Raw genomic sequence first — 13,815 nt, 5'->3', positions numbered from 1 at the left:
AACCCTCTTGGGGCTCAGACAAGGCTGGCAGGGTATCAGTGGGGGTGGGGAGGGCAGAAGGCAGGTGTCCAAGGGTGGGGGTGGGGCCAGAGGTCAGCCTGGGCCCTGGGCAAAGGGACAAGGAAGAAGATGGGTGGTGGTGGCCAGGGTGGGACAGGGCGGCCGCCTGGTGCTGATGGGAGGCAGTGTGGGGAGCGGCCAGATGCTCGGGTCCCTGGGGGCCCTACCTGCTCTCAGAGGGGGGCCCGTGCAGCAGGAAGTGAAAGTTCCGGCAGGCAGAGAGGAAGCTGAGCCCTTGTGGGGGGAAGGGGCGGGGCTCAGCGGGGGGTCAGAAATGAACCTTCCCCCTCTTTTCCGGGGACTCAGGTCTTAGGTGAGACAGAGGAGGCTGGGCGCCTGGTAGGGGTAACAGGGGTAACAGGAGGGAGCTGCCGCCACCTTCACATCCACACCTGTTGGTGTGCTGGCTCTCCTGGGGCCTAAGGTCCCTCCCTCCTTCCCTCCCTAGCCCCCTCCCTCCAGCGGCTCCCCTGGGTCCCCAGCAAGAAACCTCCAACAGTGTGCCAGCTTTGTGGTTGTTTTTAATTTGTCTTAATACGGGTGACATCTCCCCACCCCTGGGTGGGAAGCAGGCCCTGGGGGAAGCACCCACTCTGAAGTCGGAGGCAAAGAGGTGGAGGTCTTCAGGCTCAGCCTCAGGGCCCAGGCGTGGAGTGAGAGGCCTCAGATCCCTGTCCTGGGACAGTTGCAGGGTGAGGGCTGCCTCGCCCCCCCACCCCCAACAGTTAGAGATTAGAGAGAGGTTGATCCTTGCCCCTAAGAGGAGTTAAAGGGGGAGGCTGTTATGGGCTGCTCAGACCTGGCCCCTGGGGGACGCTGGAACTGTGGCGGGTTGAGGGGCTGGGACCCCAGTTTTTCTGTTGGGGAGTAGTTACGAGCTGGGGGCGCTGTTGTGAGTTATACGTTAGAGAGGGGCGGGCAGGGGCTGAGCCCTGTCACTGGGGCTTCTCCCCCTCTGAGGCCCTGGCCTCCGGCTTGGCTGGTGGCGGAGACTTCTTGGGGTCATCGGAAACGGTGGGGTTGGGGTTGGGGTTGGCGCCCCCCGCGGCTGACTGGGCGTCGATGGCAGCATGCTCCTTCTGGACAAGCTCCTCCAGTTCCTTCTGCAAGGGGCCAAGGTCACAGAGGTCAGAGGGGTCATGGAGTGGGACTCAGGGTCCGAGGATCTGGGGAGGGTGGGGCTAGGGCCCTCTGACTGGGCTCAGGGTAAACAGGGCTCCCGCGTAGGTAGGCTCCTCACCTTCCATCCCAGGAGGTCAGCAAGGGCCAGGCAGCCCTGGTCGCAGTCTCCCAGCCAGGCCACATCCCTGTGGGAATAGGTGACATCTGAGTGAGCACCGCGCTGCCTCTGTGTGCCGCCTCCGGTCTCCCTCCCACCTTGACCTGGCTGCTTCCGCCCACCTCCCCTCACCTGTACGCCTTCTTGGAGTCGAAGTCCATGCCTCCTCCAAGACCCATCATCATGCCCAGGAAAGGGTCAGTCTGTGAAGGAGGGAAGTGGGGGGTCGTGGGGCACGTTAAGGGCAGAGACTCCAGAGCCAGGGGGCCTGTTTGTCTACCAGCTCTGTGACTCAGACCAGGTGGCTCGGCCTCCCTGAGCCCTAGTTTCCTTACCTGTAGAACAGGGATCATTGCTGCACACAAACACACACACACACACACACACACACACTCGGCTTGTCATGTCAGTGCGCTCCCACACAAAACGCTGGCTGCTAGAGATTATAAAACAAGCTCCCCAAAGATGTCCTGGAGATAGCAGGCCCTGGGGAGAAGCCGCAGGCTCGGGAGGCTGAAGGGCATCAAAAGGAGAGGAAGCCCCTTAAGGAGATGGACTGACGTGGTAGCTGTATCACCGGGCCCACACACGACCATCCTGGTGAGGACGGCGCAGGCGGGCTGTGTTTCCTTCTATTGTGTACAGGGCTGTGAACGTTGGAGCCCACTCCAGGGCACCAAAGAGCACAGCTATAAAAATACGTGTGTGTTGCAAATCCTAACCTGTGGTCCCGCCCCTCAGGACAGCAGTTGGCCTTGCCTTCCGGAGGCAGGGTGAATGCAGGATGTGGGCCAGTCCACCTCTTTGCAGACGAAGAGATGAGACAAGCCAGCTAAAGGGGCCCTGATGGGGACCAGAGGGGCCAAGACACTTGGAGATTTCCAAGGGACCAGGATGAGAGACAGAGGCTGCCAGCCCCAGAGACAGACAGAGAGACAGAGAGATAGATGCCTGCAGCCCTAGAGCCGACAGAGAGAGAGAGCTTTCCCTGAATTGAGAGTTCTAGCACCCTAAACTGGGAGAAAGAAGCCTCTGTGTGGCAAAGCCACCCCGAGGCGTGGTGTGTCTGGGGCAACAGGCCTGGGGGGTGCGGCCATGGCTCCGGGCTGTGCTCCTGCTGCCCCAGCTGCCCACCCTCCCACATCCTCTCCAGCTCTCTGGTCCCTGGGTCCAGGAAGCACAGACCCAAACCCAGGCCCCAAGGGTGGGTAGTCCCAGGACACAGGCTGAGTGCAGTGGTGCCCACGTGACTCCTGTGGAGCCAATCAGAGCAAAGCCTGGGTTGGGGGTGGGGGAGAACCAGGACTTCGGTTCCCAGGCCTGCGAGGAAGACAGGAGCCCTGGTGGCACAGTGGTTACATGTTGGGCTGTGACTGCACAGTTCGACTCCTGCAAAGAGGGACGGTCTCAGGCTCGCACGGGCGCAGCTCTGCCCTGTCCTGTGCGGTCACTCGTTGTAGGGCAATGAGGCTTTCTTGTGAGGGAGGAGGCCTGGGCCCCACCTCCACTCCTCAGTCAGCTCTGGACTCTGTCCCTTCCATGAATGGCGCAGCTGTTGCTCACGGGTCCCCACGCCTGGTGGCCCTGTGTGTCAAGCCTGTGGCCTTCTGGTGGAAGCAGATGGCGAGACCCGTCTTGGGAGGGGCCCCTGGGTGGGTTTGAACCTGCCTCCCCTCAGCAAGCTGTGGAGCACTTGACCTCTGGTGCTACCCAGAGGCCCGTGGGATCGTGGGGTCCAAGTCGCCGAGGACCAGACGCCTCTGCATTCTGGAATCCCGAAGCCTGGGCTGTGAACTCCCAAGTGGTGGGATTTCCCAGGTGGAGCTCTCTCGGACCCCTGTATCCTAGTTCCCGAGCCAGTGGGAGTGGGGGGAGGGAAGGCTGGGAGCGTGTATAGAGGAGGGAAGGGGAGACTGGGAGCCAGGCGTGTGCGTGAACAAAGGTGGACTCACCTGGCCTGTCTTCTCCTTGTTGATGAGCAGGCGTGGGGTAGACAGGGGGGCCCTGGGGGGACAGCAGGCTGTGCAGTGAGTACTTGCCCCTGCTCTGCCCGGCCCCCTGCCCAGCCCCGCCATCCACCTACTTGCTGATGAGGGACGCAAAGGGCTGCACTTGCAGTGAGGTGCCCATAATGATGAGGAGGTCCACCTTCTGGAAGTCCTGAGGGTGGGGGCGCGGGTGAGGGCTCTGCTCCGCCGTGCCCCCCACCCCACGCGCCTGAGGTGGCCGTCAGCGCTCTGCAGCCTGGCCTGGGGCAGGACCCGGCTGTGCCCTCCCGGGCGTGCGTGCGCTGGAGGGACACTTACTGACTGCATGCAGGAGAAGAAGCGTGCTGGCAGGTTCTCACCGAAGAACACGATGTCTGAGCGGAGTCAGGTGGACGGACAGGCGGACAGGCACAGAGACAGAGAGGGAAAGAATGACACGGGCAGAGAAGGTGCAGGCAGAGGTGCGAGGCGGGGCTGAGGGGCAGCAGGGCTGCCTGGGTGCATGGAAGCCCACCCTCCCCAGGACCCGTCAGGGTGCTGGCCAGAGAGAGGCGGGGGTAGGGCTGGGCGGGGGGTGGCCTGGTTGGGAAGGGGTTGTAGAGGCCCTTCCCAGCCCTCCCAGCGAGCCCCGAGCTCACCAGGCTTCACCACGGCCTGGCACTTCTCACACTTGGGGGTCACCTCCGAAAAGATCTTCTCTGGGGAAAGGAAGAGGAAAGGAGAGAAGCGGTCAAAGGCTAAAGGCTGCCCGGCCGACTCCCAATGTGGCCCCGCCCCACCGTCCCCACAGCCCCCTTCCCAGCATAGCACAGTCTCCATCCTCTGTGCCCAGAATTCTAGGGGCTGCTCCCAGCACCACCCCTGCATCGAGGGTGCATGCATGAACCCCCAAACCCAAACTCACTGCCATGAAGTCGATGCCGACTCATGGCGACTCTCGGGCAGGGGAGACCTCGCCGGTGAGTTCCCTAGGCTGAGACCCTTCTGGGGAGCAAAACCTTTCCTCCTGAGGAGGGGCTGCCTTCGCAATTAGTCAGCACCATGCCACCCGGGCCCCTCCAGGGCCCGAGTGACGAAAGGCTAAATTAATGAGCAAGTGAGCGAGCACCTGGATGCTACCCACGCTGCCCTGGGGCACTTGGAGTGGGGAGTAAAGATCTCTCAAGAGCGCTGGCGTCCCAGCGACGTGATCTAGGGTGCCTGAGATTGTCCATATTTAAGGGAGTAGACAGCCTCGTCTTCCTCCTATGGACAGGTGGGTGGGTTTGAACTACCGACCTTAAGGTGAGCAGCCCCATACGATTCCACAGCCCCACGAGGCAACGGGATCTCACCCCAGGAACGTGCAGAGGAAGGGGCACCGAGAAAACCCAGGGCCAGCTGCTGCCTATCCCCCGGCTTACAACCACCACCACCCCAACTCCATCCTTCCAACAGACCACACGTCTCCTTACTGCACGCTCATTTCTGTCGCTTGAGGCCACAGAATCCTAGTTCACGCGCCCCACTGGTCATGCATTTGGCAAACATTCACGGAGTGCGGTCTTCATGCCAGGAGCCCTGGCGGGGTGATGGTTATGCCTGCAAGGTCGGCAGTTCGAAACCATCGGCTGCTCCTCGGCAGAAACACTGGGCTTTCTCCTCCTGTAAGCAGTTACCATTCCGAAAACCCAGAGGGCAGTTCGACTTCACCCTCCAGGGTCGCTCCAAGTCAGATGGCCTGACGACAGTGACTTTAGTTTGATCTGGTCTTCGTGCCGTAGTGAGCGATGCACTGGGCTGCTAGTCTCAAGATCGGCCGTTTGTCCAAGGGGGAAAGATGAGCCTGTCTGTCCCTGCACGGAGTCCCAGCGTTGGCAACCTCCTGGGGCCGTGCGTCCTACTCTGTCCTACAGGCTGCCTCTGAGTCAGAATCGATTCTGTGGGGTGGTGAGCTTGGGACTTGGTCTAAACGGCAGTTTAGGGTTTGATCTAAATGCCTGCCTTCCCATTGAGTGCCTGTCCACCCTGATGGACAGGAGCTGCTTGGTGCACGAGGCAGACGATGTCAGGAAGGGATGGATAATCGGGGCAGTATTCATTGTCATGCCCCACCCCCCACCCCCTACCCAGCGTCTCCCCTCCCCCCAACCAGCCCAGGGGCCATCAGCTGTTTCTCACTAAGCCCACCCTGCGGAGGCCCGCCTGCCAGCGCTGCAGCTGTCCTCACCCTGCACGGACAGCGGGGGCTTTGTCAGGGCAGCATAAAGAATGCCAGAAACCGGTGTCCCCGGCTGGCGTGAATGGCTTCTTAGTCTACCTAAGGGCTGCCAGCGCAGGTCTCCTGGCCCTCCCGGCCTCTGGAAAGTGGGCTTTTATTCCCTGAACCCCTGCCTGCCACCAGCAGGGACCACGACTCAGGTCCAGCCAGCCAGAGTGCAGCCTTTGTCCCTTACCTCGCTGCTGCCTGGCTTCCCGCGTCACCGACCCTCCTACACAGACTGGCCAACAGAAGGCTGCTGACTCTCAGTCTGGTGCTGACCGACGTGGGGTTGGTTGTTCAAAACCTCACACTCCCTGCGGTCAGGCCCACGCCCTTGAGCAAAGGGTAGAACCGGCCCTGTGGGTTCCCCAGATTGCGACTCTTTATGGGAGCAGAAAGCCTCGTCTTTCCCCCACCAAGGTGGCTGCTGGTTTCAAACCGTGGACCCTGGGACTCGCAGCCCAGCATGTAACCCACTACGCCACACGCGGCTGCTCATCAAGGTCGCCCCACGGAGCACGTGGCTGACATGGACAGTGCAGATGCGGGCCGCTCCTGCCCTCTTAGAACCTTCTAGTGGACAGGAGGCAGATGCTCTAATTCTGAAGCGCCTCTCCTGGCAGGTGGGGCCAGAGCACCTGCAAGGCTAAGGGGCTGGGGGCTCCGACTGGTCGGGGACTTGCCTAGGTGGTAGCCTGGCTGTGAGGTGGTGAGGGGGCAGGGGCTCCTGGCCGCCACCTCAGTTCCGGGTGTGTGTGTGTGTGTGTGTATCCTATCACACAGGGTCAGAGAACGTGCAGGTCAGGCGCAGCTGAGGCCTGGCTTGCCCCATTGCTGCTCCCAGCCTGCAATACAGGTGGGGTGCAAAAAAAAAAAAATACAGGTGGGGTGCTGTGGTGGTCCCTGGGCCGCTGGCCCTGCCGGGGCCCCTCACCTTTCATCCAACTGAGCGAGTACTCCTGCCGGCAGAGAGGGCTGATGCAGTGCGAGGTGTAGAAGGTACCGTGGGCTTCCACCAGGTCCTCGGGTTCCAGCCCGGCCACGCGCTCCAGCGTGTCTATGTTCTGCGGGTGAAGGTGGAGGGAGGGGTGAGGAGCGGAGCCTGGAGGGGCTGGGGGGTCTGGAGACTGTGCTGTTTTCTCACAGTGGTGCCACCGGGAGTGCCAAACCCACGGTCCCTTGAAGGCCGGGACCCAAACTCAGATGCCCGTGAAGCTACCCAAAGCCCACTGCAGAGCGAGCGAGCGAGTGAGCGAGCGAGCGAGAGAAAGGGCCGTCTCTCGGTGAACATTCAGGCCGAGTCTGCTTTCCTTTCGAGACCGTCTGTTTGGTCAGAACAAGACGCCTGGCAGAAGACGGTTGAGATGGGCGTACAGACCCACAAAGCCGCCGTGGCAAAGGGCGCCTGCTGCCTCATACATGACGGCGCTGGCGGTGCCTCGGTCAGGCGAGGACATGGCTGAAGGCAGCAGGAGGCTTCCCTTACACTGTTTGGGCAGAGTCCCGCAGGCGTAGAGGATTATGCATGCATTGGGCTGCTCACCGCAAGGTCAGCAGTTCGAAACCACCAGCTGCTCCCCGGGAGAAAGCCAAGGCTTTCTACTCCCATGAAGAGTCACAAGCCTCAGAAACACACAGGGACAGTTCCCCCCTGTCCTTCAGGGCCGCTGTGAGTCAGTCAGCTCGACGGCAGGGAGTTCGGGGCAGAGCTCGAGGAGTGCTGGTGGTGTCATGGCTTCCGAGTTGGGCTGCTGGCCCCAGGTCACCAGTTCGAACCCCCCTGCTGCTCTGCAGGAGAAAGACGAGGCTTTCTGCACCTGTTTACTCCCCAGGGGGCAGTTCCACCCTGTTCCACTCGGCTGCTGTGAGTCAGCATGGACTCGATGGTGGTGAGTCTGATTTTCCGCTATGAGCAGAGCTCTGACTAGGGTCTGACTCACACATTGCACATGAACCTGTGCTTTAAAAAAAAAAATCATTTAATGGATGTATGCACAAGGGGGCTTCACAAAGTGGGTGCAAAGGGGGGAATGGAAGATGGGTGGAATTTCCCCACAGACTTCTCAAAGGACCCTCGTTATCTGGGGCCGCAGGAAGCAACCCCTTCCTTTCCTGCCTTTTGAAACAGGGGGTGTAGCTTTGCTTTTGTTGATTTTCTTCTGGGTTTGCTGATTTTGGGGGGTGGGGTAGGGTGGGGGAAGGTATGTTTTTCTGGATATGAAATCCAGGAAGGGTAAGTCTGTAGAGACAGTCACTGGGTGAATGGTTTCTTGGGGGGATGGCAGGGGTAGCTGGGGGGAAATGGGGAGCCAACCACGAGGAGTACAAGGAAGGAGACAATGTTCTGAAACTGATTGGGTGGGGCTTCTACAGCTCGTCTTAATATGCTTGAACTAACGACTTCAGTGATACGCGAATGATAAGCCAATCACACCGGTTAGTTTTGTTGTTTTTTTGGTTGGTTTGTTTTTAAAGACGGAATTGTGTGTCTGTTTATGTGCTACCGTGTTGCCATGGAGAAACAAGCACAGGAAAGCACATGGCAATCCAGCCGTGACACTGGCAACATTCTCTCAGTTGGACAACCCTCCCGACCCTCCTCTGAGCTGTCCCTCCTGAACCACTGCCCCCTCAAGCTTCCTGTCCAATCCTTCTATCCACCAGGGGCCTTTTGTGACGGGGCCACCTTGTCTGCGGCCCGACTAACTGCCACCTCTGGCACACAGGCGGGCGGGAGGGCAGGCGGGCGAGTGCCTCTCAGTTGGCCCACAGAGGGGGACTGCCGTGGGGGCAGGCGGGTGCTGACGGAGGGGCCTGGCAAACAAGACACGCAGATGGCCCATCTCAAGAGGCCCCGGAGGGACCTGCCGGGTTTCCCAGGGCCTCTGCAGGCAGCTGAAAGGGCGTCCTTTCAAGGGCAGATGGCCACAGCTGACCTCTCCGCTCTCCGCCAACTATCGCTCATCACACACAAAAAACGTGCAGACAAGATCCACTGTCCCCAGGCTCTCTGCAGCCCCCGGCGCCGTGTCTATTATGAAGCCCAGAGTCCTCTTTGTAGGCTGACTCGGGTTACTGAATGACTCCGCTCCCCCTCCCCGCTCCCTCGCACACAAAGCAGTTCGTATGTCATGAGAAGTAGCCCCAGCGAGCAGATCCTGGCTCCTGGCAGCCCCGTGGGCCTCTGTGTCTTTTGGGCACCACAGCTGCTAGAGAGGCTGCACGCACAGGAGAAGAACGGGGCAGCGGGTGCCCCACCCGTGCGCTGGTGGGAAAGGACTTGGCTAGAGCGGTCACGGCCACAGAGAACCAGCGCGCTGCGGCGGGGGAGCAGGGAGGACTGCAGCAGCAGCGTACGTTTGTGCCTGCGAGGGTTCCAGAAAGTTCACGGACAAATTCCGGGAGCTTTTAATTCCACAAGCTTTTGGCAGCCCCGTGGGCAACCAAGGGGCCTCTCAGTCAGGAGTCTGGGGCTGTAAGCGGCACTGAGGCACACCACCTCCCCAGCGTCAGTCCGCGCGCCACCCTGGGGTGGGCTCAGGTGGCCGGGTGGCAGCAGACACTGCAATGCCACAGGGGTTGCGTGGTGTCACCCCTGCAGGGCCCTGCGGACCAGGGGCTGCTATGGCAGCAGTAATGGGGTGAGGGGACCAGGGACTGCCAGGGCAGCAGTAATGGGGTGAGGGGACCAGGGGCTGCCAGGACAGCAGTAATGGGGTGAGGGGACCAGGGGCTGCCAGGACAGCAGTAATGGGGTGAGGGGACCAGGGGCTGCTATGACAGCAGTAATGGGGTGAGGCCTTGCGGTGGGAGCTGGGTTCTAGTCTAGAGGCTTCTCCGAGTCCTTGCAAGGCTATCTAAGTGGCCCTGTGGGGGCCCTCAGCTTTGGGCCAGGCCTCTCAGTAGGACACAGCTTGACCTGAGGGGGGGTGGTGGAGTCAAGGCTGGGATCCAAAGGCAGAGCCTTGGGAGGGGACTATTGGCTCCTGCACCAGCCTTGGTGGGCGGCCCTCACCTTTCAACCACGGAGCTTCCCTGACACTGTGTTCACCTGGTCAGCGCCCCCCCTCCCCCAACCCCAATGGGGATTTACAATGTAGGTGCGACACATCAACTTCACAAAAAAGAAAGAAATGAAGTAGCTACTAACACCAGGCCTTGGTGCAGGGGTTATGTGAAGGGCTTTGATCCACAAGGTCAGCGGTTCGAAACCACCAGCCACTGTGTGGGAGAAAGATGGGGCTTTCTACTCCCGTAGGGAGCGACCTTCTCGGAAACCCAGAGGGGCAGCTCGACCCTGTGCTACAGGGTCGCTGTGAGTTTGTCTGTTTGTTTGTTGAACCCAGGCTTTGGTAGGGAAGAGAGGTGGTGGGAGGGGGAGGGGGGTGAGGCCTGGGCACTCAGCTACAGCCAAATGCTGCCACGGGGCACGTGGCCCAGGGCATGGCGGTATTTTCAGGAGAAGCTGTAAGTCCAGAGTCCATGTAAATCCGCTCGAGTCTTAAGTCGTAAGCCTTGGCTTGCTCTCTCTCTCTCTCTCTCCTCATGGGAACAGCAGCCATGGCAGCTCCCAGTTGGCAGTGAGGACTCCAGATGCCCTCTGCCCTGAGCAAACATGGTCCCAGGGCAGGGCGCACCTCAGCCAGTGAGCTGGGCCGGGCCAGCTGGGTGCCCTTGGGTGGGGCCACCATCTGCACAGTTCTTCACAGGGTTCCCAGCTCTCAAGGGCCAACGGGGCCCCCAGCAGAGGAGCTCCTTAGTCCCGACACCTGCCCCTCAGGTGCCGACTCCCCCGTTATTCGACCTCACGCAACGCTAGTGCAGAAGCTAGTTTCCCTTGGACCTGGGCGCTCGTGGTACACGGCTGCCTGGGAGGCGTGCCGAGGTCCCTGCCAGGAGGATCCAGGTGCACACAGGGAGGGAGGCAACGCCTACTGCCAGCAGTTCACCACACCCACTCGGAGGGGAGAGGGGGCGGTACCCTGAGCTGCTGGGGGCTGGGCAGAGCACAGGCAGGGGGCTGGGCCGGGGCCAGTGGGGTTGGCACACAGCCCAAGAGGTCTTGGGTGCCCACAGGGGTTGAAGCTGAGGAAGTGGCAGCCAGTGCCCTGAGGGAGGGCAGTTTTTGGGACTGGGGAGGAAGCAGGACCCTGGGGCATCTGGCACCTGCTCCTAGTGCAGACGGGCCAGGCTGTGGTCAGAGGAGTCTCCAGACCACAGGTTTCCACATCAGCTGATCAACACTTGGGCACCCCCTAGCGGGAGCTGGGGAATGATGCATCGGTGAGGGGCTGCCAGGGGCACCCAGCAGCAGGCAGTGTGCACCCCCTCCCCACGGTATCTAGGTCTTCCTGCCCATGGACAACGAGGAGCCCACTACTTCTGACAAAACCACCAAGGGTGTCTGGAGGTCTTGAAGGGATAAGGGGCCACCCATCCTGAGAATGCAGTGACAATAGGAGAGGGAGGGACTCCAGGTGTGTGTGTGTGTGTGTGGCTGTAGAAGCCTGGGTGGTCCTTCACTCTGCAGAGAGGACTGGTGGTGGAGGTGCGGGGGGATGACAGTGGTAAGTGACCTCAGCAAGGACGACTGTGTTGGAGGTGAGGGGTGAGGCGATGTAATCATCCTCCGTTTTCAGACGACACTAACTTTGACAAGGTGGTTTGGTCTCTGGGACCTACTCCCCTGCGAACCAGACTCCGTTTTCCCTCCCAGGGAACCGTCTTTAAGGCCTAGGAGAGCCACGTGGTAGCCCAGCGCCATCCTCAGGCGCCTCGGAAGAAGGGACTGGCTGCTTTGTGTCCAGAAGGTGATGATGGCCTTGGACACCAGATGGTGGTCACTGTGCACACGTGGGGCAGAGTCAGACTGGACTCAAAGCAGCTCACAGCAGCAAAGTCCTAACACTGATGGCCATCAGTCTGAACAGTGAGAACACTCACTCACAAACACACTGCCAACAACTGGCTGCTGACTCATGGGGCACGGGGAAGCACTCCTGTGGGTTCCTGAGACTGTCACTCTCTACGGGAGTAGAAAGCCTCCTCTTTCTCCCACGGAGGGGCTGGTGGTATCGACCTACGGACCTTGCGGTTAAAACACACTTGAATTCACATTTAAATCCCATAAAATGGAAGGCAAAGTGCCCGCAGGATAGTCCACCGTAAACCACAGGTTTTCAAAGCACGAAGCTGTCAAATGGGTCACAATGATCTTCCAGACCAGAGGTTCAGTAGGGGGACCAAAGTGAAGACTGGAACCCACGTGCGGTATCAGTGTCACCCAGTCAGTCCCTGAGTTACCGCCATGCACACAGCCTATGGTTACAAACCAGCCCACCAGCCCCAACCAAACCTACCGCCGGGGAGCCCATGCCAGCTCACTGGCCGAGGCCCCCCAGGGGGCTCCTGAGACTGGAAATCTTCAGAGGACTTGACAATTTCTTTTCTCCTGCGGAGTGAGCGGCTGGTGGGTTCCAACAGCTGACCTTGGGGCTTGGAGCCTGACGATGAGCCTGCCAAGCCCCAGATCTGAGGGGTGCACACGGTCCTGCAACAAGCAGGTGCGGCTTTGCCCAGGGCAGCAGGCATGACGCCCCTAGCCACAGGGGTATGAGGGCGCAAATGCTCTCAAACGACGGTGGTGATGATGCATACCTCTCCTTAGCCGGAGGGAGCGAGGGAACGGTATGATCTGTGAGCACTTGCCAATGAAACAACCCTTTTAAACGGGAGGAAAAACCATGATGATGATTATGGCGGTATTATTACATGAAAGATGCTTCAGTCTATCTGGACGAGGGAAGCATTTTTTTAAAAATTGTTTTACTGCATTGAAAAAAAAATCTGCTGGCCCACCAAGCCCCGAGGACGATATTCCTGCTCGGAGCAGCCAATGCACAGAGAGGACCATACAGACACGATGTCCGTCACTGACCCATCTCGCTACGAGAGACAACGCTGGAGACACAGGTGGGCATTGTGCCCGATCTGACCCCACCACACTGAGGGGAAACACTAAGGGTGTGCAGCAGAATAGCAAGGGGAGCAGAGCAACGAAGTCCCCAGGGAATATGGGTGTCAAAAGTAGACTTTGGGGCCAGGACGTGGGACCCCATCAGACTCAAGTGGAAAACATTCATAAAGGTCAACCAACAGACCTGGAGCTACTTGTAGGCTTTTCTTTTTTGCTTTTGCTTGGTTTGGTTTTGTGTTTATTATTTACTTTTGCTTGTCTATCTAGATAAGCTAGGCGGGATAAACAATCCGGAGGGGAAAACAACAGGACTGAAGGTTTTGGGGGGACACGGGAGGGGGGGGGTGGGAAAGGGAAGGGGGAAGCCAGCAAGCTCAGGGACAAAGGAACAAGTGACATAAAATCCATGGAGAGGAGGATGTGGGGTGCTGGGTGGGGCTGGAGCAAGTGCAGTGTAGCCCAGAGGATTCAATGAGAGCAAATGAAGGTAAACATGACAGGGGGACAAGAGGAAAGTAAAAGGAAACAGAGGAAATAACTAGGAGGTAAAAGACATTTGTAGAGGTCTAAATACAGGCATGCACATATGTAAAGATAGTTATATACAGTGATAGGGAAATAGATCTATAAACATATATTTATATGTTAAGTATTAAGTGAGCAGATGAACATTGGACCTCCACTCAAGTACTCCCTCAAAGCAAGAACACTTTGTTCTAATAACCTTCCCAACACCATAGCTGAAGACAAAATAGGTGCATATGGTGAAGAAAGCGGATGGTGCCCAGCTATCAAAAGATTTAACGTCTGGGGTCTTAAAGGCTTGAAGATAAACAAGCGGCCATCTAGCTCAGAAGCAACAAAGCCCACATGGAAGAAGCACACCAGCCTATGCAACCACGAGGTGTCAAAGGGATCAGGTATCAGGCCCACTGAAGACAAAGCGGGTGAATAAGCTAATGTGGTGAAGAAAGCTGATGGTGCCCAGCTATCAAAAGGTATAGTGTCTGGGGTCTTAAAAGCTTGAAGGTAAACAAGCAGCATCTAGCTCGGAAGCAACAAAGCCCACATGGAAGATGTGTGATCACGAGGTGCTAAAGTGATCAGTTATCTGGCGTCAAAGAACAAAAAATCATTTATCATTGTGTGCTCACCTCCATGATACAATCACTGAAGGCAAATGGGTGCATAAGCAAATGTGGTGAAGAAAGCTCATGGTGCCCGGCTATCAAAAGGTATAGCATCTGAGGTCTTAAAGGCTTGAAGGTAA

At 58.8% G+C, this 13,815-nt stretch overlaps 1 protein-coding gene across 5 annotated transcripts in view; it reads right to left on the bottom strand.

Moving 5' to 3' along the window:
- Positions 1-561: 561 nt before the first annotated feature.
- SIRT2 (sirtuin 2) overlaps positions 562-13,815 on the bottom strand; it is a 24,370-nt gene continuing 11,116 nt past the window's right edge. For all 5 annotated transcript variants that reach the window (XM_004715763.2, XM_045292585.1, XM_045292587.1 and 2 more), the window contains 8 exons: positions 6,504-6,633; positions 3,966-4,025; positions 3,646-3,701; positions 3,423-3,499; positions 3,292-3,343; positions 1,472-1,542; positions 1,301-1,367; positions 562-1,163 (listed from right to left, as the gene is read on the bottom strand). In XM_004715763.2, the coding sequence (XP_004715820.1) occupies positions 996-1,163; positions 1,301-1,367; positions 1,472-1,542; positions 3,292-3,343; positions 3,423-3,499; positions 3,646-3,701; positions 3,966-4,025; positions 6,504-6,633 (681 nt within the window). In that variant the 3' untranslated portion in view covers positions 562-995. The remainder of the gene's footprint in view (positions 1,164-1,300; positions 1,368-1,471; positions 1,543-3,291; positions 3,344-3,422; positions 3,500-3,645; positions 3,702-3,965; positions 4,026-6,503; positions 6,634-13,815) is intronic.

This window comes from Echinops telfairi, unplaced genomic scaffold, assembly GCF_000313985.2.
Source record: "Echinops telfairi isolate 266 unplaced genomic scaffold, ASM31398v2 ScPeMD7_655;HRSCAF=1070, whole genome shotgun sequence".
Taxonomy (NCBI): Eukaryota; Metazoa; Chordata; class Mammalia; order Afrosoricida; family Tenrecidae; genus Echinops; species Echinops telfairi.
Note: the sequence above shows the minus strand (reverse complement) of the source record. Positions and strands in the feature narration are given on the sequence as shown.